Genomic DNA, 27,049 nt, shown 5'->3' on the forward strand with positions numbered 1-27,049 from the left:
TTACATCCAAGTCCACCCCCAGGATTTATCCCACTCCAGCCAGGGAACCCTCCTGTCACACTTTTCCTCATCCCCAATTCTTGCCACTCATGCAAAGTTGAGACCCACTCAAGTGCACCCTTCTGGCTATGCCACTGGTCTCAGGGTTTGTCTACCCAAGGAAATTGACCAATACAGCTAAAGCAGAAGAACAATTATACTCTTCCTTAATAACTATTCTACTATAGCTCTGCTGGTCTACTTCCCCAGCTAGACACGCTGTTGGAGAATTATATAATGAATAATAAATTGCTATGATAAACAATGACATTGGCTGAGACCTCCAGTACAAAGCCGCTGTCTGTAACATGTGGGCATCAAACATACCAGTTGTTCTTCATCAGAGGAAAGGTGTGTCCCGGCCTCTTTGGATCCAAGACAAGTCTGCACTGCAGTGCCCCCTCAAGAGCTGCATAGAAGGTTCTCACACAAACATAATGCCTTCCACTCACTGATTACCCTAACCCAGGGCATGGTCATGCTACCTCTTACGAGGGTCCTTGTTCTGTCTACCTGGTAAAATCATTTACTCTTCATTATTTATGTGTGTTCTAGCATCCAGAGCTCCCCATGGTGATTGGGGGCCTATTGTGCTAGGCACAATCCTTAAATCCCTCATCTGCCAGCTGTGGATTGATCATTCCTGTTCTCTCTCTGGCAGTGTTAGAACTGGGCAAAGTCTGTGCAGAGCTGCATTAGGATGAAGTAAATACAAATTAGAGCAAGTTCCATTGCAGTGGTGCTTTTCCTTTCAATTCCAGTAGGGGGAGCCAGATGGTTAACCAGAGATGTTTAGCATGGACCAGAATTTCAAAAGAGCAACATTCTTACTTAGGCTTCGAATTAAAGTTCTCTTTGAAATTCTGGCAATGCATTAGGTGTCTACATGGGGAGCTGTAGGATGTTGAGCTTGCTTGAAAATTGGACATTGAATGTTTATTTTTGTGTAGCAGCTTGAGACAATGTGTGTCTTTGGATCAATCTACTGCACCAGCACTAAAAGCACCCTGGGAAGGTGCTGTGATGCATATTTGTGCAGTGAGATTTTAAAAACAGATCGCAAGTTCTTAAGGGTCATGTCAAATGAATAATACCACCCTTGAAGTGCCCAGAGCTAGCCCTGTGTTATGTTACATTCAGTGACTTGTGTTAAATTGAACATGCCACATTGTGCTTCGATAAATACATGTTTTACGATAGAGAGTATCTTCGCAACACCCAGGGCTGGATTAAGGTGTGGAGCTAGCCAGGCAGCTGCTCTGGGCGCCAACCTATGGGGGGTGCCTGATTGCAGCTGTAAGGGGCACTGTGCAGCCTCCGCCCTCAGGCGTGTAGCACTCCTTACAACTGCAATCAGGTGCCGCGCAGCCCCCAGGCGCACAGTGCCCTTTACAGCCCAGGGGCGGGGGCCACGCAGCGCCTGATTACAGCTGTAAGGGGCACCATGCGCTCGGGGGGCGGGGGTCGCGCGTGGGTCGCGTGCCCGCTGACCGGGGTGCAAGAATGGCTCGAGTTGACACTGGCAACACCTACTGCATGTTCATATCATTCTGTCATGGGAGTTTGAGCTTCGGGTTTCTCGTTATCCAGTCTTGGGGGAAGCCTCATTCTTTTATCTTATACCCCGTTTTGTATTCCACAGTATGGGAGAGTAGTTTGATCCTTCAGGAGTTTTCTAGACTGTGCAATGAGTCCTTATGGACAGGGCTGACTGAAATGCCCTGTTCTCTTGATTATTTGAAATCTAATATTTCAAGGCACTTGGTTCCTTTGTAAAAAGGGTGAGAGGACTGGTTTGCCACTACAGGATTAGTATTTTTAATAGAAAAGCTCTGACAGAAACTTCAAGGGTTTTGACACTTGTTGCATAAAAACAATTTTTGTCTTAATCTGGAAAGGATTGGGGTTTAACAACATTTGGGGCTAGTGTTAGATTTTAGGCTAGAAAGTAAATAGCTGGTTTGTGGCTCTCTTGAGGCCTTTGGAATTTTTGTTCTGTTGCTCCAGACACCTTTATCCTTTAGCAAAGAAGACACAAATGGTTGTAGCACCATCCAAATGCAGCTTTTCTTCATCATCAACAAATTAGTATCCTCCACCCTGAACTATGGCAAGGTGTTTACAAACACAGTATATAAAGTTGAGGTAACAGGGTTGATTTTATCTGCTACCTAAATGCAGCTACCTCTGGAGTGAACAGAGCAGTTGTTTAACTGCCCACCCCTTTTTTAAAGAAGATCAGACTAACAGCTGCTCTATTCTACAGGAATGAGCGAAAACACTCCAATAATGTTACGGTGTTTCAGACAGTCACTGCGGTGTTTCACTTCCTAATTTGCAAGTCTTCACAGCAATCTAGTGGTGTAGTCAGCCTGCCTAATGCAGGCCAAGATGTTGGGATGGTAGATGGCAAAGGATGTATAGGAACTAGAAAGTCAGAGAGCCACAGTATGTGTCTGTGTCCAGGCACCACCATTAAAAAAATCTTCTATATTTATTTAAACTAAGTCCTGCTTAGCTCTGCTGAAGAGACACTGGAGTGGGCATTAAAGATGTGCTGTCTAAATATTTTTAAACATTTAAAAGGAGGTTGCTCAATTCCAGGAATTGAACATTTTGCTTCTAGCTCTCAAAAATGAGATCCTGTGCAGGAATCAAAACCCATGTCTTCTGTAGTAGTCCATCAGATGGCTACCATCAGCTGTCTTCTTTCCAGCCATCCCAGTCTTTCTACCTTTACCTAAATAATGAATGAAGGTTCCCTCAGTGTGATGTAGCCTCATCTGTTTCTCTTACTGATTCATCATGCATGTTTGAAGTCTTAACATGCACGCCGGCCGCATTGAATGAGCTGGCCTGTTTAGTGGGCCAACTTTGTTAATAATTAAGAGGCTTCAGGATAGCAGGATGTGACAGGCCCATTTATGTGGGTCACTTTACCAAGATGCCTTATTTTATGGTGTCAATATGGACAGAGATACAGTTTCACTCTTATGAGTTAACATGATGTGGAATATCTGGTGCAGATTTTATGGACGGGCAGCCTTAATGGTAGACAGTGCTGCCAACACTGTCTATAATCCTCTGCTCCTTTTTTAAAAATGTTGTTAATGTAGAACACAGACCTTTTGACTACATTTATTCCACCTGTCTCACTTACACTGGGATGCATCTTTCCTGGTTGTTAGGTTTCATCCTTGTTAGCGATTGTAGGCCCTGATTTTGAAACCAGTTTGCTTATCAATGTGGTAAATGTTATTAGACAAAACTCCCCATCCTTTACAAGCTTTAACAGAAAGGTGCCAAGCTAAGTCAGACCTAATCCAAGACTGACTCCAGTATGTCGGAACACACGCTGGGATGCTGAGAATGAAGCTGCCCTATTGTTCCATGTCTCCCAATAGCTAGGGAAGGTTCTGTAGCCATGTTCCATCTCCATGGCAACGGACAGAGCATTGAAATGAGAAGGTTTATTTACTTTATTTATCCTTTGAATTTGGTACACTCTTTGCATGGTTTACAATGAAAATAATAAGGACCGCTGGGGGGAGGCATATAATGAGAATGAATGAGTCAAAGGGGTGAATATTTACTCAGTCACTGTTCAATATTAAATAGCCTAAAACCATGTTTGAGAACTGGTAGAGAGAGAGCCAGACTTGCCAACAGTGGAGGAGGGGAGAAGGCAAAGGGAGCAGTTGCCCCAGGGCCCAGTAATTCAAAGAGGTCCATGTAGGAGCCAGCCCCTGGGCCCTTTAAATTGTTGCCAGAGCACTGCGTGGTGCAATGTGTGCAGCTGTGAAGGATTGGGAGGGAGGGTGTGCACCACCATCCAGGGAGCACTAAGGGTTAGCTGCCCTAGCTCTTCCCCTTCCTCCTGTAGCCCTGTCCCTTCCAGGAGCGTAGAGCCACTCTCCCTGTCCCTCACCCCCACATGCACACTCTGCCCCACACACACATTGTGCCCAGGGACCCTTGGAGGATGTCTGCTTCCCTGGAGAGATCTCCGCTGCTTAGCACCATGGCAAAGATGCCATTCCACGTTTTAACCTTTTGTTAAAGGTACGGAAAAGGAAAAATAGATACAGTCTCTGAACTGTGAAGCATTCCTGAGGCTTTCGTTTGAACAACATGATTCATTCCCTTTAGCTAGTGAGAGTTTTTAGGAGGAAAAGCCCCTTGCTTGACAGTCTCCGGGTGGTAGTAAAAGATGGTAATAACTGGCCTGCGGGGGAAGGAGAAGTGAATTGAGATGAGCTGATGCTGCTGTTTTTGCTGCTCTTCAAGTACGATCCCATTTCATTCCAAGCAGTATCTGGGATTCAGCTGGAGCAGGCAGAGAGAGGGAGTCTGATCTGGGCCCCTCTTCCAGGCCTTATCCAGTCAGTCTGTCTCTCAGAATCAAGACACAGAAGGATGGGGGTGCCAGGACGTGAGGTGGGAGGGGGCAGCCATGATGGTGAAGCTTGCTCCAGTAGACTCTGTCTGTTCTTTTCTCTTCCTTCCTGTCAGAGTCTCTCTCTTTAAGGACCCACAGAAGGAATGGTGGGCAGAGTAGCCAAGGTCCTCATTATTTTGTCCACTAATTAGCCAAATATTGGACGCTCCAGTCTTGGCTCATTCATTTTCAGTTCAATATCTTCTGTCTTTACCAAGCATTTCAGCAGACAGGTGACACATAGGAGGTACATTTCCCCCAAAAATTTTTTGGCAGGAGGGGCAAGGAGCCAGCCAGTAGCTGGTGAGGGGACTGGCAAGGGAAGGGTCTGGTCCCTGCACTAGGGATGTTAGCAAGTAGTCAAGTAGTATAAACTTATCAGGTAGTTGAGTGAAGTATTTACTACTCACTCCCTCCCTCCTCCCCAAACTCCCCACTGTCTCTAGAGTGGGGAATTGGAGCCAGCTAGGAGGCAAAAATACTGGACACCTGGCAACCCTACACACACTCGCCTCCCTTACCGCAGCTCCTCCCCCCACTTACCTGGTTCTGTAGAGAGCTGTCTTCTGTCTTGGAGCAGGCCACCAGCAAAAAGCCTCAAAGGCATGTCTTAAAGCCGTGGTCTCAGGGGCTCTAAGATCTCAGGGGCTCTAAAAGTAGCTCTTGAGCCCTCTCTGAACTGCACACCTGCGCAGTACATTTACATTAGATTTCCTCATTCGAGGAGCAGCTACTCACCGAGCAACAACACAGTGAGTAGCTACGAGGAATGGTGGGAGCTGGGAGGTCAGGAGGGCTGAAACACCCCAGCCAGCTGACTGTGGCTTTCAGCTGAAAGAGACTGCCCCATGCTCCAGCTGATCAGCGGCTTCTCCTCTGTGCCTGCCTACGTGGAGCTTGGTGCACCTTGGCTAAGCACCATGGCCAGCTGGCCGGGCAGCCACTTCTCTTCCCTCCAGCTCGGCTGCCCTGCGCTCAGCCCAAGGAGGCTGCGTCTAGCTCCAGCTGTGCTGGATCAAGCTTCCTGGGCTGAGCGCAGGGCAGCCGGGCGGGAGCGAAGAGAAGCGGCTTCCCGGCCAGCTGGCCGTGGCACTCAGGGTGCACCAAGCTCCACGTGGGCAGGCGCAGAGGGGAAGCCGCCCGATCAGCTGGAGCACGGTTCAGCCTCCTCCGGGCTGAACGCCACAGCCAGCTGGCCAGGCAGCTTCCCCTCTGCACCAGCCCACCTGGAGCTGGTGCACCCTGGCTGAGCGCTATGCCCAGGTGACTGGGCAGCCGCTTCTCTTCGCTCCCGCCTGGCTGACCTGCGCTCAGCCCGGGAACACAGCCTCCCTGGGCTGAGTGCAGGGCAGCTGGGCTAGAGCGAAGCGAAGGGGCTGCCCAGCCAGCTGGCTATGGCGTTCAGCTAGGGTGCACCAGCTCCAGGTGGGCTGGTGAAAAGGGGAAGCTGGTTGGCCATGGCAATCAGCCAGGGATTTCCCTACCCACCTCCATGTGGGGTGTATATCCCCCTGAATTTCTCCAGCACCCCCCAGTTTTGTGAGCTATGATGCCATACAGCCCACCTTCACCCTCACGGTCTCACCGCTCATCGGCCCTGATCCCCGCAGCCCTTGTAAATTTGAACAATCCCCTTAATTTCAATTCGTGGGGAGGCTATTGTGTTCAGCCCAGATGCACCATGCTCCACATGGGCTGACAGAGGAGAAGCCACCCCATCAGGTGGAGTGGGGCAGCTGAATGCCACAGCCAAGTGGCCAGGCAGCTTCCTCTCTGTGCCATATTCTAGGAGCCTCAGTCTCTCCCCAGACATAAACCTGCCCAGCCCTGCCTTCTGGGGAGTTTTCCTCAGTGCCTGGTAATGAGAATGGAACCTTTGCTGCTTTTCCTTTCCCTGTCCTCTCCCAGGCCAGGTGTAGCTGGTCCCGTCCAGCCCAGTGACGGTAAAGCCTGGAGAGGCCCTCATAGTGACCTGTGGTGTCTTGAGTGTATCCATCACTGACCACAGCTATGATTCTAACTGGGTCTGGCGGGGTCCTACGAAAGGCCTGGGGCCCGGTGAAGCTGTCCCTGCTGGGTTCCAGCTCCAGCAGACTACACTGACTAGTATGCACAAATAAATCATGAAAATTTTAAATTCTAAATCCAAACAGCTGTAAAAGCTGTGTTGGGTCTGTCCATGACAATAATATCACCACACTGTACCAAAACACAAATATCACACATTTGGTAGTTTAGTGCTATCTTGCTTTTTATTTTAGCTCTATCTCCCTGGCTGGCGATAAACATGAATGGCAAACCTAGGCCATGTAACAAATAAAAAATGTACAACTTCCACGTAGAATGGGAAAATGAAATTCTGTTCACAAATATAAAAGATAAGAGCACATGCTTGATATGTCATCAAAGTTTATCATTAAGTAAAAGGAGCAATTTGGAACAACACCACGCAACAGTACATAGTAAATTCAAGGATAGTTTTCCCTTGAACAGCATGCTACGTACAAAGAAAGTTAATGAACTGAAGGCCATTTTAAAAGCTCGACAGTCATTATTTTTTAAACCAGCAGTAAAAGGGATGGCCTGCACTGAAGCATCATTTCGTATTTGCCATTTGCTGGCAAAACATAAGAAATCATTCACAGATGGCGAAATAATTAAAGAAGCAATGATTGTGGCAGCTGACTCTTTATTAAAAGATTTTAAAAACAAAGAAGAAATAATGACAGCGATCCAGGGCGTGTCACTTGGTGCTTCCACAGTAGCAAGAAGAGTGGAATCTTTGTCAGAAGACGTCTTTCAGCAATTACAGCAAGACCTGAAGGACTGCAAATGCTTCTCACTGTAGTTTGATGAATCTATTGACATGACTGACACTGTCCAGGTGATTATTTTTGTGTGTATGGTTTTTAAGGATATGACAATTAAAGAGGATCTTCTCATCCTTTTGCCCCTTAAAGAGAGAACAAGAGGTGACGATATATACAACACATTCAAAAGGTATGTGCTTGAGGAAAAACATTCCAATCAAGAAATTGGTTTCCATCACAACAGATGGTGCACCAGCCATGCTTGGTGCAAATGCAGGCTTTGTTGCATGTTGCAGGAATGATCCTGATTTCCCTTCTTTTGTCAATTATCACTATATAATCCATCAGCAAGTATTAGCAAGTAAAGTTATGAACTTCTCTCATATAATGAAAGTAGTTGTTAAGATTGTAAACTCAATTCGATCCCTTCAGCATCGCCTGTTTAAATCCTTACTCAACGAACTGGATGCTGCCTATGGTGAACTAATTCTCCACGCTGATGTGAGGTGGTTAAGTCGAGGAAAGGTCCTGCAAAGATTTTTAGAGCTGATGCCTGAAATTAACACTTTTCTTAAATCAAGGAATGAAGTGTACAGTGAGCTGTCAGATAGTGCACGGTTGCTGGACCTTGGGTTCCTTACAGATATGACATCAAAACTGAATGAGTTGAACTATGAACTTCAGGGAAAGGACAGAGACTTAGCACATGTGCTCAGTGTTGTGAATGCATTCAAATTGAAACTGGGCCTATGGTCCTCTGAATTAGAGAATAAAACACTGTATGACTTCCCAAGTTTGGGGGGAATACTAGAAAAAATTAATGAGAAAGAAAAATGGTTCCACCCAGAAAACTTCTGTGCATACCTGAAGAAATTAGCAGACGAATTCAACAGGAGATTTCAGGAATTAGATGTGATGGAACCAATTGTCACGTTTGTCTTAAATCCATTCCTTCAAAGAGAAGACATTCGCGGCTTGGCTACAGAATTTCATCAGGTGTTTCATTTACAAAGCAATGGACTTAATAAGGAGATAATTACTATGCAAAATGATATTGAACTGAAAGTCAGAGCAAGGGATAGTGATTTTTGGAGAATGGTAAACAGAGAAAAATATCCACTTCTGTCATCTTGTGCTTTCAAAGTGAAGGCTACTTTGGCTCCACATACCTCTGAGACACAGCATTTTCCCAAGTAAAGATAATCAAGTCCATGTATTGCACCCGCCTCACAGATGCCCATCTGATGGACTGTAAACGACTAGCAATCTCAGACTACAACCCAGACTTCAAGACACTGGCACATACTGTTCAGTCACAGGTGTCACACTGAGACTTTGTTATTGGAGGAAAAAATATATAATTATCAATACTTGATTTTAGATTTACAAAATAGCAGAGAACAAAATGTATAATTGTAAATGCTTCATGTGACATTTAAATAGCATGAATTAAAAACAGACCATTTATTTCATAACTATAAAAGTTATTTTAATTTTATATATTGCATAATTTAAAAATAAACTGTTTAACAGAGTGTATGGGCTGGGAGAATAGAGAGGGCGGGGCTTCAAGGAAGGGGCGGGGCGGTAGATCTTCGCCTGTTCTGAGACTTAAAGTGATCTTGGGTGTAAAAAGGTTGGATACCACTGTTTTAAAGAGTCCATGCTGTTTTTTTAATTTTTTAAATTTTGTAAACTTTTTTTGCTTAATAACTCTCGGAGTCCTTTTTTTTTTTTTTTTTATGCTCAACAACTTTCGTCTCCCCCTTTTTTTTCCTCAACAGAATTTTTTCTTCGTTTTTTTTGGGGGGGGGAAGGTGTTCAGTATTTTTGGCTAAACCATCTGGCAACTCTATTCATAGCTGAGTTCGCTTGTAGGGTAAATTTGCTAGTCTGATATCACAGCAAAGCAGACCCTTCGACAGTGGACAAGGGGGTAATTGCTCCAGGGCTTGATAATTGCAAGGGGCCCAGGGCACCTGGCTGCCACTGTTGCTACCGCAAGTTTGGGTAATGCAGGACCCTCAAGGAATGAAACCAAGGACAGGAGCGAGCAGGGTCACACTGGATCTTACCCATTTATTTTCATTGAGAAGCACCAAGAATAAACAGCATCTGAATTTTTAAAAAAATCTTAAACTAAGAGTAGTCCTGTAGCACATCAGAAACTAACACAAATAGAGACAGTCTCTAAAGTGCTACAGGACCACTCATTATTTAAGCTGCTTCTTTTTTTAAAGTTACAGACTAATACAGCATCAGTAATGAAAGTAGAATAGACTTTTTAGGTGCTGCCTGATTTGAAGCTAGTGTACTATTAGTAACCAAGGGAAGAAAATATTTTTGGCCCGAGTGCCCATCTGTAAAATGGGAATAATGTTCTCTGCATTCCTTTGGAAAGCAGGAGTGAAATAAAAAGGGCCAGATAAGTGCCCTGTCATTGCTTACATAATCTGTGGGCTGCTGGCACCCTCAAGCAGTTTTTCTATCTTTCCTTTTGTTTGCTCGCTACTGCATTATCACGTTGATACACCTTACACTTCCATACTGCCCTGGACAATAACCAGCCATGGGTGTTGGTGGGTTGCCAGCTGTTTGGTTTTGAACTGGACAGACCAGTATTTGAGCTTTCTGTTCGGGAAACAAATTGGGAAAATATAAATGTCTGGTATTTTCTAAATATGATGTAATGTAGGCTGTGATGTATTGTCAAGTCTGTTGGATATTTTTGTTGAAACCATCTGGTAACCCTCAGTGTTGGGTGGAGTGACTTTTTCAGTGTCTAGAAACTGAGATCTGTCCATCTGTCTGATTCCTAATCACCACCATCTGCTTCTGCCTCTTGCGGCAAACCCCTTCTGAATCATAGGAAAAAGCTCTTTTTGTGTGTGTGCAAAGAGCTTGGACCTCTTTTTTGCTGGTTTGCAGTGGGGGCTCGTAGCAGAGGTGTGGGTCAACACTCCCTCTTGCTCACCCACCTTGTGTTCAGAGAGCTGATTGTCCCCTGGGTCTTAGAATGCAGCAGCTCTGGCTTCAGGGACCTGATCTGTCCAAGAAACATGAATAAATTTAGTTTTGACAGGGCGGGCGGATTTGGAATGGTGCATGCCAACTTGATGGTTTCCCTTTACCCCACAGTGTTCCTGGGGAGAAATGGAGAGGCATTGCAGAGGCATTGCAGAACAATGGGCTTGAAATCATGTTCTGGGGAATCTTCTAAAGCCTGTTGTTAACTTCATGGTGTTGAGAATTGAGCTGATCCAGAACTGCAGAGAGTAGCTGAAAACATCCCAGGCAGGGGCAGCCTGCGACTATAGGCCAACTCGGCTGTCGCCTAGGGCGCCGCCTTCAACGGTGCCCGATGCTGACGTCACGGGGCGCCTGGGGCGCCCGATGATGACATCACCCCATTGATGGCCTATTGACGGCCGTGCAGCCGATTGCGCCTTCCGCCTGGGGCACCAGCTGCCACAGCCCACCTCGGGCCGCTCCTGATCCCAGGATGCTACCTGCAGCCTAGAAATAATTCCAGGCCCTAAGCAGGCTCAAACTCAGGCCCGCAAGAAGCTGTATTGTACAGCTGTGGTCACTCATGCTGCCAGTGCCCTGGGATAACCTGATTTGGGAGGTGAGGGAAGATCTGGTAGATCTCCCCAATCAGAGAGGGCCAGAGCTCACACATGAAACAAAAGCACAATGCTCCGCTAGGGATGTAAAACCCCATTTATAATGTTTAACCCATTAACTGGCCCACTGTGGCGCGCTCTCAGCAGGCAGCCACTGGAGCATCCCTTTATGTGTAGGGTGGTGGTCCCAGCCAAGAGGTGCCGGTTAACCAGTTACCCTGGTAAGCATGCTGGTAAGGCAGTGCTCTCCAGGTAACCAGTTACCCTTTTACCTCCTTATGCTCCACAGGGCCCTGTTCCCCTCTATACCATTTCATAAAAGTAATTCATACTCTCATGTTGTTCCTTTTCCCCTTCCCAGGAAGAACAAACATGGAAGCTTTTACCTTGAACTAGGGGTTTCACTGCCTCAAACTGCAATCTATCTCACCCAAGAGTCAGATGAAGATGAGAGTCTGGAAGGCTGTGGCTAGCACCCTCACGTTCATCGGTGTGGACATGCTTGTGACCACGCTGCTCTATGTGCACAGCCACAGCGGCCAGGACATTGTCCAGGATCTGAAGCACTTCAATGTCTTTAATTCCACGTTGGACCTCTGGGGAGCATGTCTGTATAGGAGCTGTTTTCTGCTTGGCATTGCCATTGGGGTTGCCAAGAATTCAACCTATGGCCCCAGATGTCTGAAAGCATCCCGGACCTTCATCACCTTGGTCTGCCTGCTAGTGGGGATTTATGCTCTGGTCAAACTGCTGCTCTACTCGGAGGTAAGGAAGACCATTAAAGACCCCTGGTTTTGGAGCATGTTTGCATGGACGTATGTGTCACTGGCTGCAACTTTCTGCCTATGGCAGCTGCTATCTTCCGTGACATCCTCCAGGGAGACCTTGGGGGTCAGTTCAGAGTCCAGGGCAGAAGCCGAGGAGATATGTGACTGCCCTGTGACTGCGCAGGAAAAGAGGGAAGAGGCGTCAGGAGCCACTATCCATAAGCTGCTGTCTTATACCAAACCAGATGCGCTCTTCCTTGGAATAGCCACCTTCTTCCTCCTGATTGCTGCTTTGGGTGAGTGAACAGACCTTAAAGGGACAGTGCCAAGATCCAAATTCCATGTTTTCTCTTAATATCAGTTCTATAAAAAAAACACCTATCCACCCTGATGAAATCCAAATATTTGGTTTAAAAAACAGCCTCTTAATCTTTGTCTCAAACCTAGATTATCAAGGCTGGAAACACCTTCAAAAGATCTTATGGTTCCCAGAAACCAATTCAACTCCACTGCTAACATTTGCTTTACCCCATAGCTCTGTGTTTAAAACCTTGCCCCTTGTTCTATTCCCTCTTCTTTTATGCTTCTCCCATACAGGAGAAACATTCCTTCCTTATTATACTGGCCTGGCGATTGATGGAATAGTCATCCAAAAAAGCATGGATCAGTTCTCCACTGCAGTGGTGATTATGTCGCTTCTTGCTATAGGAAGGTAACTGCAAGAGATAACTGATGCAAAAATTATCAGAAGTTTATTATGTTGGGGTTTAAATTTTTCATAGTATTGTTATGAGCAGGCTAGCAATTATGAGCCACAGCCCCTCTGCTTGATGGATTAGGAACTTCTCAGCCATGTGTTGCATGGGCTAAGTTGCTAACCACATTCTCCTTTGGCTCAGCTAGCAGGGGTTGTCTTTGTGGACCAAGAGGTAGAGAAGATTCCTTCTCCTTCTGCACCGTTCCGAGTGCCCACGGTGTGGCAGCAGAATGACAGCTATGAAGCCTTAGATGGCCGCGACTTTGTTACAGTTTTTACAGACTTAAGAGGGAGCAGCGAAAGAAACATCTTAAAAACTTGATTGTTTTATTTTTCAGATGTCCTGCTGCGGACAGGGAGATTCAGAGTTTTGGCCCATCCTTGAGTCTTCCCTGTTGACAGTTGCACAAAACTGGCAGATACAACTTGATAGCCGTAGGGCCACAAAGCTGTGTTAACCAAAACGAACCTTGGTCAGGTGGAGTTCAGGGGTGAATGAGCTCTAGACTAAAATGGCCATATGCACCCTGCTTTCCAGTAGAAATTACATGGAGTTTTTCATAGTTTCCATCTGAAACTGAAAGGGGCTAGGCCTCGACTGAAAGGGGTTTTGTTTTGTTTTTTGCTTAACATTAGTTTGTATGAGAGCTGGGTTAAATCAGCCTGATTCTGGGTTTTGTAACACAAGTTTCTTGCTCAAGTGTCTTGTTTCTACGCCTGACAGATGGGTGTTGTCTAAAACAGGATGCTGGGTGTTAATATACAGTAGAAGTGTTGTCTAATAGCAGTAGCACATATCTGAGAATGTCGCTGATGTGGCAGGCCAGTTTTGCACTTTTCCCCGATCTGTAAAGATGGGATAATGCAATTCATCTTGGGGGTGGAGGGTGTTGTCAGGCTAAATTTGTTGTCTGAGCAGCTCTTTGAGATCCTTGAATGAAAGGCATGGTCAGTACAAAGTATTATCATGGGGCCCCTGTTTTGATATGTCTGTCTTGGATGTGCTAAGGAGTGGATGTTATGAACATCGTTATTTAACGTCTCTTATCTGCAATTAGCTCATTTGCTGCAGGTATCCGGGGTGGCATTTTTACACTCATATTTGCCAGACTGAATATTCGACTCCGCAACTGCCTCTTCAAGTCACTGGTTGTTCAAGAGACAAGTTTCTTTGATGAGAATCGCACAGGTTGGTTTCTCTCCATTCAGGAGATAAGTCTCTCTTTCAGCATTTCAGTCTAATCCTTGTGGAATGATAATCTCTGGCAGGCAAGAGTGCTTGCGACTCCACGTTTACTTTGTTTCTCAAGATATGAGGCTGTAAGTATGTTCGGTGGCAGACAAACGTCCTCCAGACATTTACAGCCAGCAAAATGCCCGGATTTGTGGAATGTCAGAATGGTTCAGTGTCTGTGGCCCATTTCTCACTTGGGCCCTGCTAAACTTTTGTGGTGTTCTCACCTTGACTGAGACCTGACAAACTTGTTTCAATATACCCATCAAACTGCCAGTGGGTGGTAACAGCTGTCACTATTCACCTGAAGGGGATTTGAACTGGGAGCCTAGATCTGAAAGGGTCTGTGACCAATGTTCCCTCTGATCTTTTTCATGCATGTGCAGATTTTTTCCATCCCTATGTGGAATAAATTTTTTGTTTTGTGCACCAAGGCATGTGCAAATGTGTACCACTGGCAGAAACACAAAATCGAGCTGTGGGTGTTTTGCTAATCAACTGGACGACGTTGCAATATCTCCTGAGTGGCCGCACAAGTGCACAACTTACAGGAAACACTGTCCACCACTCTTCAAGAATGGCTGCATCCCCCAAGTCCTTGATCTATGCACATTTCTTTCTCAATTCCTCTTGCTCCTCGAGTTAGACTCACAGCACATGCAGTCACTCTCTGACTGTGCAGGTATGGAGTTGTGATTCCTGAAACACTGATGAGTTCTCTACTCTGTTCCCTTTGCCTGCCTTGCAGGGGACATCATCTCCCGGCTGACCTCGGACACAACGATAGTGAGTGACCTAGTGTCCCAGAACATTAACATCTTCCTACGCAATGGGGTCAAGGCAACGGGCGTGATTGTCTTCATGTTCAGCCTGTCGTGGCAGCTTTCTCTGGTGACCTTCATGGGCTTCCCTATCATCATGCTGGTGTCTGACCTCTATGGGAAATATTACAAGGCAAGCGTATTGCTCAGGCCTTTAATTTATGACAAGTCCCTCTGCCTCCCCTACAAAGCAGGACTCTTCCATGGGCTTAGCAACCTCTAAGAGCAAGGCTGGCTTTGTGACTTGAGACTAGGCTGGGCTCTGGCTGCTGGCTGCTTCTTCCTCCTTTGCCCTTACTGTAGGGAGATATAGGGGGTGAGCAGCGAGTAAACTGCCTCCCCTCCAGTGTTGCTGCCAAGAGCAGAGATCAGGCCTGCCTGTAAGGTTAGGTGGCCTGGGGAACCAATAGCCATGCCAGGCTCCTGGGTAAGGTCGAGGGGAGGGGGGGGAGGGAGAGCACCATGCACAGTGCCTCAGGTGGAAGGTGTGAGGCCAAGAGCAGCTGGTCCTCTGCAGTGCCTGACCCCTCAGTGCTGCTTGGAGCATGCCATGTGGCACCCCTGCCTCACCAACCACCCCTAAGAGCCACCCACAGTGCTGCAGTGGCGCTTCTGCAGCGATTTTAAAGGACCCAGGGCTCCAGGCCCTGACACCGCTGCTATTGTGGCAGTGTCAGCCAGAACCTCAGGCCCCTTTGCTTCCTGCCGTCCGCAGGCCTGATGGTAGCCCATGACCCCAAACACTCCCTTGCTTTTCAAGTGCCTAAGACCAGCTTCAGCTCCAAAGGGTCAGGATGGCTGGGTGGAAGGAGGCCAGGCGCATCAGGGATGCTGTAGCAGGGGAGGGTACAATTTTTTTCTACCATTGCAACACATTTGTTTAAACAACGTAATCATAGCCAAGCGTGTGATAAAATTTTGGGGTGTAAAAAATATAAAAATAATAAAATGCTGTAAAACTTAAAACAAAAATTCAGTTTTCTCCAAATTTCAGTTGACTCCTTCCCCTCCCCCCCCATCCCCTACCCCCAGTCTTCTCTCAAGTATCCCTAAGGGTACTCGTACCACTGGTTGAGAAACAGCGGTCTACAACAGTGGTTCCCAACTTTTTCGAGCATACAGATCCCTTTTCAATCTATTAAAATTTCGTGGACCTCCCCCTTTTTGAGAGAGGAAAAAAAGAAAAGTACAGAAAGAGAAAGAAATGAAAATAAAAGTAGGGGTAAGGGGAATTTTTTAAAAAAATTTTCCACTGACCCCCTGCAGTACTGTTGCAGAGGACCGGGGTCTGCAGACCGCAGGTTGGGAACTGTTGGTCTAGAGCAGCATTTCTCAAACTTTGGGCCCCGACCCCCTGGGGGCTCGCAAGCAACTGGGGTGGGGGTCGTGGTATCACAAGTTTGAGAACCCCTGGTCTAGAGAACAGGGATCCTTAGTGCATGTCTTGCAAGCTGTGTGTGGCTCTTTGTGATATAGCCTGCAGCTCTTTAAAGCTCCCACCCTGAGAGCTGTGAATAGCTGATTCACAGCATTCCTGGAGAAAGCAGAGCCAGATAAATGCAGAGGCTATAGGGGCTGCAGCCCAGGGCTGGACTACAGCTACTAAAACTCCTGCATGGTGTTCCTTCCCTCTTCCCCCTCCAGTCCTCTTCACTCCCCTTCCTTCCCCCCGCTGGACTGGAGGTGCGTGATGATCAGGGGAAATTGGCACTTTGTCCACATGATGCCCTCGCCTGCAGGCACCACCCGAACTCCTGCTCGCCAGGAAGTGTGGCCCATGAGAGCTGCAGGGGCAGGGCCTGCAGGCAAGGGCAACATGTGGGGCCACTTGCAGTCTTCTCCCCTCCCGGTGCCTGATGCTTTCAGAAGTGGCAGGGGGCCACGGTAGACAAGGACCTTGCACACCCACACCAGCCTCCTGCCCACAGCACCCTCTTTCTATCCAAATCCCATGGCTGAAACCAGGATCCCCCCTCCTCCTAACCCAGCCCAGAAGCCACATCCCCAGTCAGAGCCCTCATGCCCTCCCATACCCCAATCTTCTGCCCCAGCCTCCCACATTCTGAACCCCCCATGCAAGAATTAAATTAGCTAAACCTAGTTTTTGTTGTATTGAACATTTTATGAATATTTGGTTATATTTATAGTAATATATTTAGTGTGTGTGTGTGTAAGGAAGGGGCAACTACTGATGCGGGAGGGGAATCACATATTCCTCCCTGGGGGAGGAATGGGACAGCCCTTCTCCTGCCCTGGCTTCTTCCCATCCCTCACCTGAGTGATGTGGCTCAAAGAACTAGTGGGGCTGTTGCCTCCTTCGTCAGGGCCAAGGGTCTGGTGCCAGCAGCAGGTGTTGGCCCAGTTTACTCTGTAAATTGCATGCTCCTGCGGCTGCTCAGGAGTCATTCAAATGCCACTCAACTGATTAACAGAGTGCCCACAACTAGGTTTTGTGATTCTTTTGGTGTATACATTTGCACATGTCTCAGTGCACAGAAAAAATTATTCTGCACACAGATGGAAAAGGGGAACATTGGTTGAGCTCTCTTCTCCCCCCCCTCCCCACTTGCCTGTGTATTCTGCTCCCCTCATTCCGAGCCACATCGCTCTGCTTCCCACCAATGAGTGCAGGAGTGATCCTGCCCTTTCCCGTGACTTGGGGGACCAGAGCAAGTCAGAGCCATGTCGCTCTACTTTCCTCCACTACTGCTGATGAGTCAGGGGCGATCCCTGGCTGCCAGAGCCAGGCCACCCACTAAAGCCTGACCCTATGCCTCCTGCTCACGGCCTTTGGGAGTGCATATGCCTCCCATGCATTGCCCCTGTGTGAAGGGCATGCATTAGTCATGTTTCCCTTTTGGTTAATGGGGGTTGCAAATGTGGCTCCCAAGCAATGTTCTATTTTTTTCCCCCTCTGTGGGTGGAATAAATGTTATGCACACTTCAGGCATATTTGGATGTGCATCACCATTAGAAACACAGGCTGCTGGCTGTGGGAGCTGTGGGCGCACTGCTAATGAGCTGAGGGACATTTGAATCTCTCGTGAGTGGCCCCCAAGTGCTCAGCTCACAGGAATCCTTGCCAAGCCACATCTATGTACCACTGGTCTAGAAACACATAGGTTCCAAAGTGTGTGGTGAGAACTTGTTTAGGATTCTGTTGCATTGCAAGATTTCTACAGGCCAGTTACTGTCCTTTGTTCCGTTTTCTCTCTCTGTCTGAAGGGGCGACTGCTGAAGAGGGACACAGGCCATGTGACCATCCTCCCACATGATTCCTTCCCGCCCTATCCTGCCTGCCCCTGCCCTACCCCAGCTCTTTCTCCAAGCCCCTTCCCCAGAGTGATGCAGCCTGGAGAACTGGCATGGCCAGAGGCCTAGCACCAGCAGCAGGGGTCAGGCCTCCCCCTCTCCCCCACTCACTGGCAGCAGCAGAAGGAAGCAAAGCTACATTGTCCTAACTCACTCTACTCCTCCAGCTCCCAGCTGCATTGCTCTGCTTTCTGCGGTGAGTTCAGTAGCTGGTCCCGCCCCTTCCCTTTGAACACACACCAGGAACCAGAGGAGCAGAGTGAACAAGGAACACTGGTCAGTGCGGAGGGGTTCAACCTCTGCTGCAGGTGCCAGGCCTGCTTCCTCCTCCCTGCCCTCCCACTAGTCCCCCCCGGCCACCCAGAGGCTCTGGTCCCTTGCCCTTCCCATCTACAGTGTTTGGAGGCGCATGCCCTCTCCTCTCCTTCTCCCTGGGTGGCCCCCGGTGGCCAGTAGTCGTGCTGGAGCTCCACCAGGACAGGGACTGTAACCAAGGCAGAGATGTCTCCCTGCATTTTAAAGAGTGGGTTAGAACTAGAAGTTAATACAAATCCCCACAATGCGCATTAGCTGTTTGCAGCCCCCAGATCCCTCAGTCTAATTCTGGCTGGCACTCACCCACCTCTTCCTGGAATGAGTCACTTCCCCAAACTGGATCATGCTGCTCCTCCCAGTCACACCTGTTCTCCCCGGACTCTGAATTTGGCCTGAGGGGCTTTTCTTGTCCTACTGGAAGCACTGCCTGCATGTGCTATTGGTCTCCTTTCACAGGGCTAAACAAACAGATGTTTGCTCAGCAGTCAAAAGGCCTTCTGTCTTGATGATGGATTTCTCTGTTAGCAGAGTTAATGGAATGCTGGTTTAACTATGGCCCAAAGATCATGAGGATATAAAAGGAATATATTCTTTATAGGGAGGGGGTATGTGTGTGCGTGTGTGTGTGTCTAATTCATTCCCCTTCCCCCCATGTGGTGTGCAATACACAGTACTACGTGACCTTCACTTTCTCTGTTGCTTTTTAGTCTCAATGTGAGTTCTGTTTCAGAGTTCTATTAGTCCGTGAAAACTTTGCTTGAGACTTTGAAAAAGACAGGACAAAACAACAGAAAATGTACTGCAAGGAGGAATCCAACGTTGGCCCCTGAGCAAGAGCTGGGGTGATCTATTAGCTCTTCTCCTCGAGTCTACAGCCCTGCCAGCTCTGTTGTCGTAACCTGTAATACTGGTTGGGGTGTGTGCACACCTGGCTGAGCCTCATTGTTCCTGAGCAGCCTTGTATTGCACTGCTCTCTCTGGCTCCTGGGCAAGAGTTCTCTCCAGAACAAGATGCCCATTCCTCCGCTGGGCGGAGGACATGAATCAGAACAGCCCACAGGATGTGCGTTGTGCTGTTACAGCTTCATTGCTCTCAACGTCAGTGACATGGGGCAAATCCTGCCTGTGTGCGTAATGCCACCCATGTGGGAGGTGCATGCTGTAAAAACAGGCACCGTGCCTAGATTCTGGTCAGCCCTCCCTCCCCCCCACAATGGATTCTGTGCCCTCTCCCCAGGATTATTCTAGGAGTTTATAATTGGCAAATAGGGGAAGTTTGCACATTGTTGTTGCCTGTTCTGAGTGTGCATATGCACAGGCACCAGATTGTGCCCTAAGTCTGAGGCTTTGACCTGAAGGGGCACCTCCTGGCTGTCCTAGTGTGCTTACAGATCCCAGCAGTACAAAGACTAGCATTCATTTCCTGGCTTTGCCACAGGCTTCCTGTGCTACCTTGGACAAGTCACTTAGTCTCTCAGTGCTTCTGTAACATGAGGATAACTTCATCTCCTGTTTCCTTCTTTTGTCTGTCTTCTCTGTTTATACAGCTGCTCCCCGAGTTGCGAACGGTCGAGTTACGACCGTTCGCACTTACGGCCAAATCTCCCACGGAGCGGTCGTAAAGGCGGTTCCCGAGTTACGAACAGCGCGGTCGCGTGTAACTAAATGGGGTACGAGTTACAAACAGTTTGAATTACAGACCAAGTGTTGATCCGTAACTTGTTCGTAACTCGGAGAGTGGCTGCACTGTAAACACTTTGGGTGAGGGACTGTCTTTGTTTGTATGTGTATGTACACAGTGACCAGCACAATGGGCTCAGATCTTGGCTTTAGCCTCTAAGCACTAGCACCATACACAAATAATCATCATGCTTGGCCCAGAGCCACTGAAGAAATCTGTCCAACCCCGTGTTAGGACGCTGGTTCTCAGCCCTGTCCTCACTAGGGGATGTTAAAAGTGCAATTTGTTCACTGTGTAACTGCTGAAAATTTCAGCAGTTACACAGTTAAATGCAGGGCAGCAGCCAATTCCCCAGAAGCCGGTGCACCCAGGAGCTGGCTGCCACCCTGCACTGCTGCCTCTGATTCAGAGGCATCAACATGTGGCAACAGGCAGCTCCCCAAGAGCTGGCTTTTTAGCAGGCTTTCCATGTATACTAGTTCCTGCCTGCTGCTCCACACTGCTGCCTCTGATACAGTATGAGATTATTGGCTCCCCATTTACATGGCTGCACTTTTACATCCCTAATCCTCTCACCACCCCTCTGCAGGATATGGATATGGGCCTTTCGGCCAGTTTACCAGTCTAGGGACTAAGGGACAGTAAAATGAGCAATGATCTCCAAATCCCTTTCTGTCAGGTGTGTGGTGTGCTCTTTGGGTGGGGCAGAGCACAATGAAACAAAGCAATTGCACCCTCTGGTAAATAGAATCCTGCTTTCCCACCCTTCTATTTGTTCACTGCAGAAGCTCTCCAAGGCGGTTCAGAGTGCTTTGGCAAAGGCCAACAATACAGCAGAAGAAACCATTTCAGCCATGAAAACTGTGCGCAGCTTTGCAAGTGAGGATATGGAAGCAAATGTGTATTGGGAGAAGCTGCAGCAAGTGTACAAACTGAACAAAAAGGAAGCCTGGGCCTATACGTACTATGTGTGGTCCAGTGGGGTATGTGACTTGTTTCTATTAGCCACTCATTGTCACTGGGATGATATTGAGGGCTGGAAGGGATTATATTCTGACATTGTTCATTCTCTGCTATATGAATGTTGTAATATATTGTACATAAAAGATTGGGGGTGTATCAAGCGACCAGTTTTAACAAAAGATACAGACTTTTAAAGTCTGCTAACAGTCCCCTGTGCTTTATTTTTAACTTTCCAAACAAAGATACATTTCTATTAAGGATTTTGAATAGTGTCATCCCACAGGCAATTTCCTGCAGCAAGTAGCACTATAATTAAGCTCAGTCAAGGGCATTCGAAACACCGTGTGCACATGTTACCACATTACACACTTAAGCCAGCTTGTTTGTGGTATCCGAAGTTGTAAAACAAATTTTATGAGAGCTAATCTTCTGCTCAAAAACTGACAATGCCATTTTCAGCTACAGGAGAAGCTGTGTTATCCAGCCATGTACCAATGGAAAGCACTATAAATCGCCATTTCTAACCATCATAAAAAGTCTGGTTTGTGATTTGGTTGGCATGGGGCTGGGAAGCTCCCTCTCTAGCTCCCTGTGACTCCCTGGAAGTGGCAACTTGTCCCTGCCACTCATAGGCGGAGGAATGTCCAAGAGTGATGCAGGGAATTAGGTTAAGGTACAGCAGATGGTGTGGGGTGCATGCTCTGGGAGGGAGTTTGCATGCAGGAGGGAGCTTGGGGCAGGTGGTTGGGGCACAGGAGGGTGTTTGGGGTGCCACATCCAGGGGGTGCTCAGCTTGGGTGGCTCCCCACAAGTGGCATCCTGTCCCCGGTGCTCCTAGAGGAGGTGTGGCTGGGCGGCTGTCCGCACTGCCCCTGGCCACAGGAACACCCCCATAGCTCCCATTGACCATGGTTCTTAGCCAATGGGAGCTGCAGAACAAATGCTCAGAGCGGAGGCAGCATGCAGAACTGCCTGCCTTGCTTCCACTTAGAAGCAGCCAGGACAGGTCACCCACTTGTGTGGAGCCACCTAAGGTGAATACCCTAAGTCTCTTCCCATGCCCCAATCCTCCCCTGAAACATACCAAAATTCCCTCCCTCTTCCTTCATCAGCATTTTTCATTACTGGCATCCCCTATTCTCCCCAACATGCTGGGTAAAACATCTTTGACTATAATTTCTCTTTTGAAAAGCGCTTTGTTGCCAGTCAAGCCTAGGTTTCTGGGGTTCTACTACTAAACAAATTAGCGCAAAATCTTCACATAAAACTGATCTGATCTTACTAAATTCTTTTGTTGAAAGGATTGTGAACTAGGTGAGCCAGTTCTGGGGTGACTCATGGCATTCTGCCGAAATCCTGTAAGATTTGTAGTTTCATGTGGTTGTGATGCAAAAGTAGACCATTTTGAATGGGAGTTTTTGAAGTCATCCAAAGCGAAACTCACACCATGAACCCAGCTGGATAAGACAGTCAAGAAAACCTGATCCTGTGGACCTGTCTGAAAGGAAACTGACAAATTTAGCACAGCTCTAATAACCTCTTTCTCAGGAAATGCCAAGACCTGAGCTAAAGTTTTGGCAGATGAATAAAGGAGGAATTTGTTTTCATTAGATTTGGCTTATAGAAAGGATTTATTTGTGACTTTGTAGTCAACAGTTTTCACTGGCTATCTTTTACCTCTTAGCCAGAGGAAGAGTAGGAGATAAGTCAGGATGCCTGTGTTCCATATTCAACATTACTACCGACTCACATGACTTTAGGCAGTCACGAAAGAGCTGTGCCTTACCTACCTTCCTGAAGTGCTTTGAGAACCTTGGTTGAAGTGCATTATATAAATGCAAAGCCCTTTTATTTTTAGTGCAGTAAAACTGTCTTTGACATCAAGTAAGAGTTGGATCAGGCTTTATGTGGCAACACTTGTGTGTGCTTTGGCACTCCTTCTCTTATCCTATGTGCAACGTGCCTCAGGTGGCGCATAATCCGGATTGACACAAGTCATTCCATTATGATTTATAACTTAGTTTAGCATATAAGGCTCCAAGGCAAAGCTCTATGCTCACTCCAGTGCCAAGGTTTGCTCTGAACTTTACCTGTACATTCTGAACTTCAGGGTTGACCTTAGGTGCCCTTGAAACAGACCGATAGCTGCTGGATGCTGCATAGTGAACCTACGGACACGTGCGGGGGTTGTCTGTTGCTGTCTTGTTAATTTCCATTTAGTGCATCCTCTCATCTGTGCCATAAATGTAAACTGCTGCTGGCTGTGCCTATGCACCTAAGTGGTATTTGTTTATTTATTTATTTTTATTTAACCACATTCAGGCAGGTTTCTGGTCTTCTGGCTTCTTCTACTTGTATTCCAACAATTTTAATATCATCTTTGCCTACCATGGGCATAGAGAAAATGGACTTTTCCTAGCATCTTCAGTTTGGAGTGAAAAGTTAGCATTTTTTGTCTAGGTGAAAACTCTGCTCAAATGTTCCCCTTTAAACCCAAATGGGGCATTTAATCTGGTCAGGGAAATCTGTTCTAAAATGAGTCATGTTTGAGGTTAATTGTTTGTTTTAAATGTTACATTGTTCTGCCTTGCATTCAGGGGACTAGACCAGATGACCTCTCCAGGTCCCTTGCTGACCTACACTTTTATGATTTATGAGTCTCCCACACTGATTTTGGGACAGAGAGGTGCTGAACCACCACAGGTCCCAGAGAGGTTAAGGGGATATTTGCAAACTATTATTTCTTGTTGTTGAATTAACATCGCTGTGACAACTAGCTGTTCCCGCTAGGATCCAGTTTCAGCTGTAGTCACTACTGTCCACTTACACAGTGAGAACTTGCAATCTAAATAGACCAGGCAGAGGGTGGGAGAAAGAAATACAACATCAGAGCACAAGGCAGGAGACTGTGTCTCAGGGAGATTGAAGGGACTTACCTGTAGTCACACAAGGTGTCTGTGGCAGTCAGGAACTGAACTTAAACACCCCAGCCCTAGGCTAATTCTTTCATTACAAGTTCATGTTTCTTTCCATTGCTTGGGCTCTTCAGAATCAGAACTTTCAATTACACTCCCTTGCTTGAAGAAACATGCTACTGAATTAGAGTCCACATCAAAACTCCATATACAAATACCCGTGATCGTTGAGGAATTTTGGATTGGGATCTGAAAGGTATGTTGCAGGCCTATCTCTTTAGCCCGCTTTTTTTGCATATATTCATCCCTAAAAGCAGTTACCTCTTTTTAATTTTCCATACAAATCAACTGTTTAAAAGTTACTAGATTTCTTTTCCCCCCATATCTGACATGACACATTTTGTCCCTTCCAGTACAATTCCAATCAAATTAAACACTGCCCAGAATCCTGAATCCCAAACCTGTCACATTTCAAGAGGTGAGCAGATCATTTGGCATTGAATTCCCAGATTTGAATCCTGATTCCAGGTTGGATCCTAAATCAGAAATGACATGTTTTCTGCTTTGAAATGCCAACAGTATCTTGTGAAGATGTTTGAGAATTGAGGGTGGTTCAGGCCAGACCTTGGCACAGATTCAGCCGCCAGCCTGAACTGTAGCATAATCCAGAGACAAACTGTGTCCTCAACCCTTCTATAGTTTTAAGTGTGACTTAATTCTCACTGTTTTGACCACCTCCTGAGCATCAGATGCTTCATGGCTAAGCCTTTCAGATTAACCAAATGGGATTAGACACATCTGCCATTAATATTAAAAAGAGATGAGTCAAAAATCCCATACATCAGTTTATGCTTCTGAACTACAGGTTGGACCTCCCCGGTTCAACACCCTTGGGACCTGACCAGTTCCAAACCAGAGAGTTGCTGGACCAGGAAATGTAAGGGGGGAGAGGGATCCAGCTTTTACACTGGACTTCTCTCCCCAGCTACTTGGCATTGGTGCCCCTGGCTCCCTTGTCTGTGGTAGGCCCGCTGGCCCCATGTGAGGCTGGGCGACCCTGCTGATGATCGCAGCCCTAGTGGCTCCACCAGCTGGCTCTGCTCCTAGCCGCCAGTAACCTCTGTACTGGGGCTTTCTTGTCCAGCAACGTCAATGGTCCAGTTGCTGAACCAGAGTCCCGGACGATGTTCAGCCTCTACTTCATTCCTTCAATATCAGTAGTGTCTGGTTTGACTTTACCATCTATTGCACAACCTCAAGTACACCTTTGGGATTATAGTAATAAAGATTATACTGGTGCGTTCTGGATAGCTGTGTGAATGAGCCAGAGAAGCCACCAGCAATGTCTGTGTGTCTATGCTTGATTTTTCAGCTGACTCTTCTTGTGGTACAAGTCAGTATCCTTTACTATGGTGGCCATCTGGTGATATCCGGGCAAATGACCAGCGGAAACTTGATCTCGTTTATTATTTATGAATTTGTCTTAGGAGATTGCATGGAGGTGAGTATGGTTTACCCCTGCATTGGATTTTTTTTCTCACCCTAGGCTTGAAATTGTAGGAGGGGGGAAGTAGAAGTATTTTATTTCTCTCAGTCACTATCATTGTCATATTTGATTACCTCCCAAAGTATTTAAAATGGAAACAATGCAACACTCTTTATTGCCCCCACTCAACTTTGTTGTGGGGGGTGGTGTTTGGTCAAGGAAAGTGACATCAGTAGAAATTAGTTTTGCATTTAATTCTGGAAGTGGTTTGGTTCATGATCACTCTTGTCTGCTTAGAGAACTCTTTTGATTCAGAAGGAGCAGATTTGGGTACAGCTCACATTGAATAACTTGAGAATCAGGCTCTCCATGACACAGGAAGCTGGGACTCTAGTTGGTGTGAATCTGCTCTAAAGACTCCAACAGAGATGTGCTAATTTACACCAGCTAAGGATCTGGCTATGGGTGTTTTTGTTGTTCCTGAGAGTTTTCTGGCTCCTCTGGTACCCTAGCAGCTGGCTGTAATTTCTGTAAGACATAGTTCAAAAGGGATCTGTGTCTTTGCCCACTGGTGTGTGGATAAGCTGAGAAGGCAGCAGTGCTCAACGAACAGCTCAGGGTAGGGAGAACCACCTTGTTTTTTAAAAATAATACAAGTAGCTCATTTGTTGATGAGACACCCAACTGCAGGAAGTGGAGCAGAAAGCTGCCCATTGCTTGAAGGGCAGAATCTCGGATGTCTTCCAGGCAAGCTTTCCTATGCAAAGGATTTAAGGACTTGGAGGCCACTTGTTACATTTCCGGGTCCATTAAAAGCTTAGTTGGGAGTCTTTTTTTTTTTTTTAATGGGCTATAAATTGCTAAATTGGCAGGGAATTAACGAGATGGGATTCTGCCTGGGAGGGCCCAAGGATTGCAGAGCCTGCATCTGTCTGCTGTCGTCTCACCTCATTAGCTCAGCTAATCTGGGCAGAAATGATCAGCTCCAAGCTGCTCGTAGCTGGGTGTGATCACCTAGGTACCAGAGCCTCCCATGGAATGAAGAACAGCACACTTAGCACTTGCCATCTGTTCTCAGAACTGCAGGATCCAGCACTGCTTTCAGTCTGCTTGCCGCCTCCTGGGAGATACGGGGAAGAGCTACTTCTTGCACAATCTGCTTTGAGACAGGGGGGCGGAGGAAGCTCTGTGCTGGAGGCTGAAGAGTATCAACGCTTTGAGGGATGTTTTACTCCAGTCGACCTCACTGTCTGCTGCATAGACACCCATAGCTCATCCAGGCGCCTCACTGTCTGCCCCTCCCCACCCATAGTTGCCTCTCTTCCTTATTCCCCTCTCCTGTGGAAGTGGGCAATACGTTTCCATTGGGGCATTGATCCCGTGCATTTCAGAGCAGGGGAGGGGTTGCTGTAGATCCATGTGTGATGGGCATGGCTTATCTTGGTCACAGAGAAAATGACAGGAGGGTTTCAATCTATGTTTGGAGTATTTGTTTTCTGGGACACCCTTTCTTGCATTCCCTTTTCCTGTGTTAGTCAACAGGACCGAAGTTTAAAATTGGCTTTAAAAATATTTCATTAGTGTCTTGCTGAAGATTATAAAATTACTTCTCTACTCTGGGCTGCTGGTGGACATAGGGGTACCTGTTTAATAGTACCCCATGGGGCTCCATAAGTCATAAGGATGGCCCTGTTCATAACTATCACTCCACCATGACACACGTCTGCATAATGAATGTTGGACCATATCCTGAAATGGCAGGTGTATACAGTGTATCTTAGACCAGCTGTCAGTGCTGCTGCAAGCATCAGCCATAGAGAGGTTGTGACGGTGCATCGGGGACCCCCCAATCTTGCACCCCCGTAGCAGCATGAACAGACTCTGC

General features: G+C 47.0%; 1 protein-coding gene across 3 annotated transcripts in view; it reads left to right on the forward strand.

Annotated features, from left to right (window-relative positions):
* Positions 1-27,049, forward strand: part of ABCB9 (ATP binding cassette subfamily B member 9) — a 43,012-nt gene that overhangs the window by 3,238 nt on the left and 12,725 nt on the right. For all 3 annotated transcript variants that reach the window (XM_075898583.1, XM_075898584.1, XM_075898585.1), the window contains exons 2-7: positions 11,275-11,976; positions 12,278-12,392; positions 13,496-13,626; positions 14,420-14,625; positions 20,586-20,783; positions 25,051-25,179. In XM_075898583.1, coding sequence (XP_075754698.1) covers positions 11,355-11,976; positions 12,278-12,392; positions 13,496-13,626; positions 14,420-14,625; positions 20,586-20,783; positions 25,051-25,179 — 1,401 coding nt within the window. In that variant the 5' untranslated portion in view covers positions 11,275-11,354. The remainder of the gene's footprint in view (positions 1-11,274; positions 11,977-12,277; positions 12,393-13,495; positions 13,627-14,419; positions 14,626-20,585; positions 20,784-25,050; positions 25,180-27,049) is intronic.

This window comes from Pelodiscus sinensis, chromosome 15, assembly GCF_049634645.1.
Source record: "Pelodiscus sinensis isolate JC-2024 chromosome 15, ASM4963464v1, whole genome shotgun sequence".
In the NCBI taxonomy this organism is placed as follows: Eukaryota; Metazoa; Chordata; order Testudines; family Trionychidae; genus Pelodiscus; species Pelodiscus sinensis.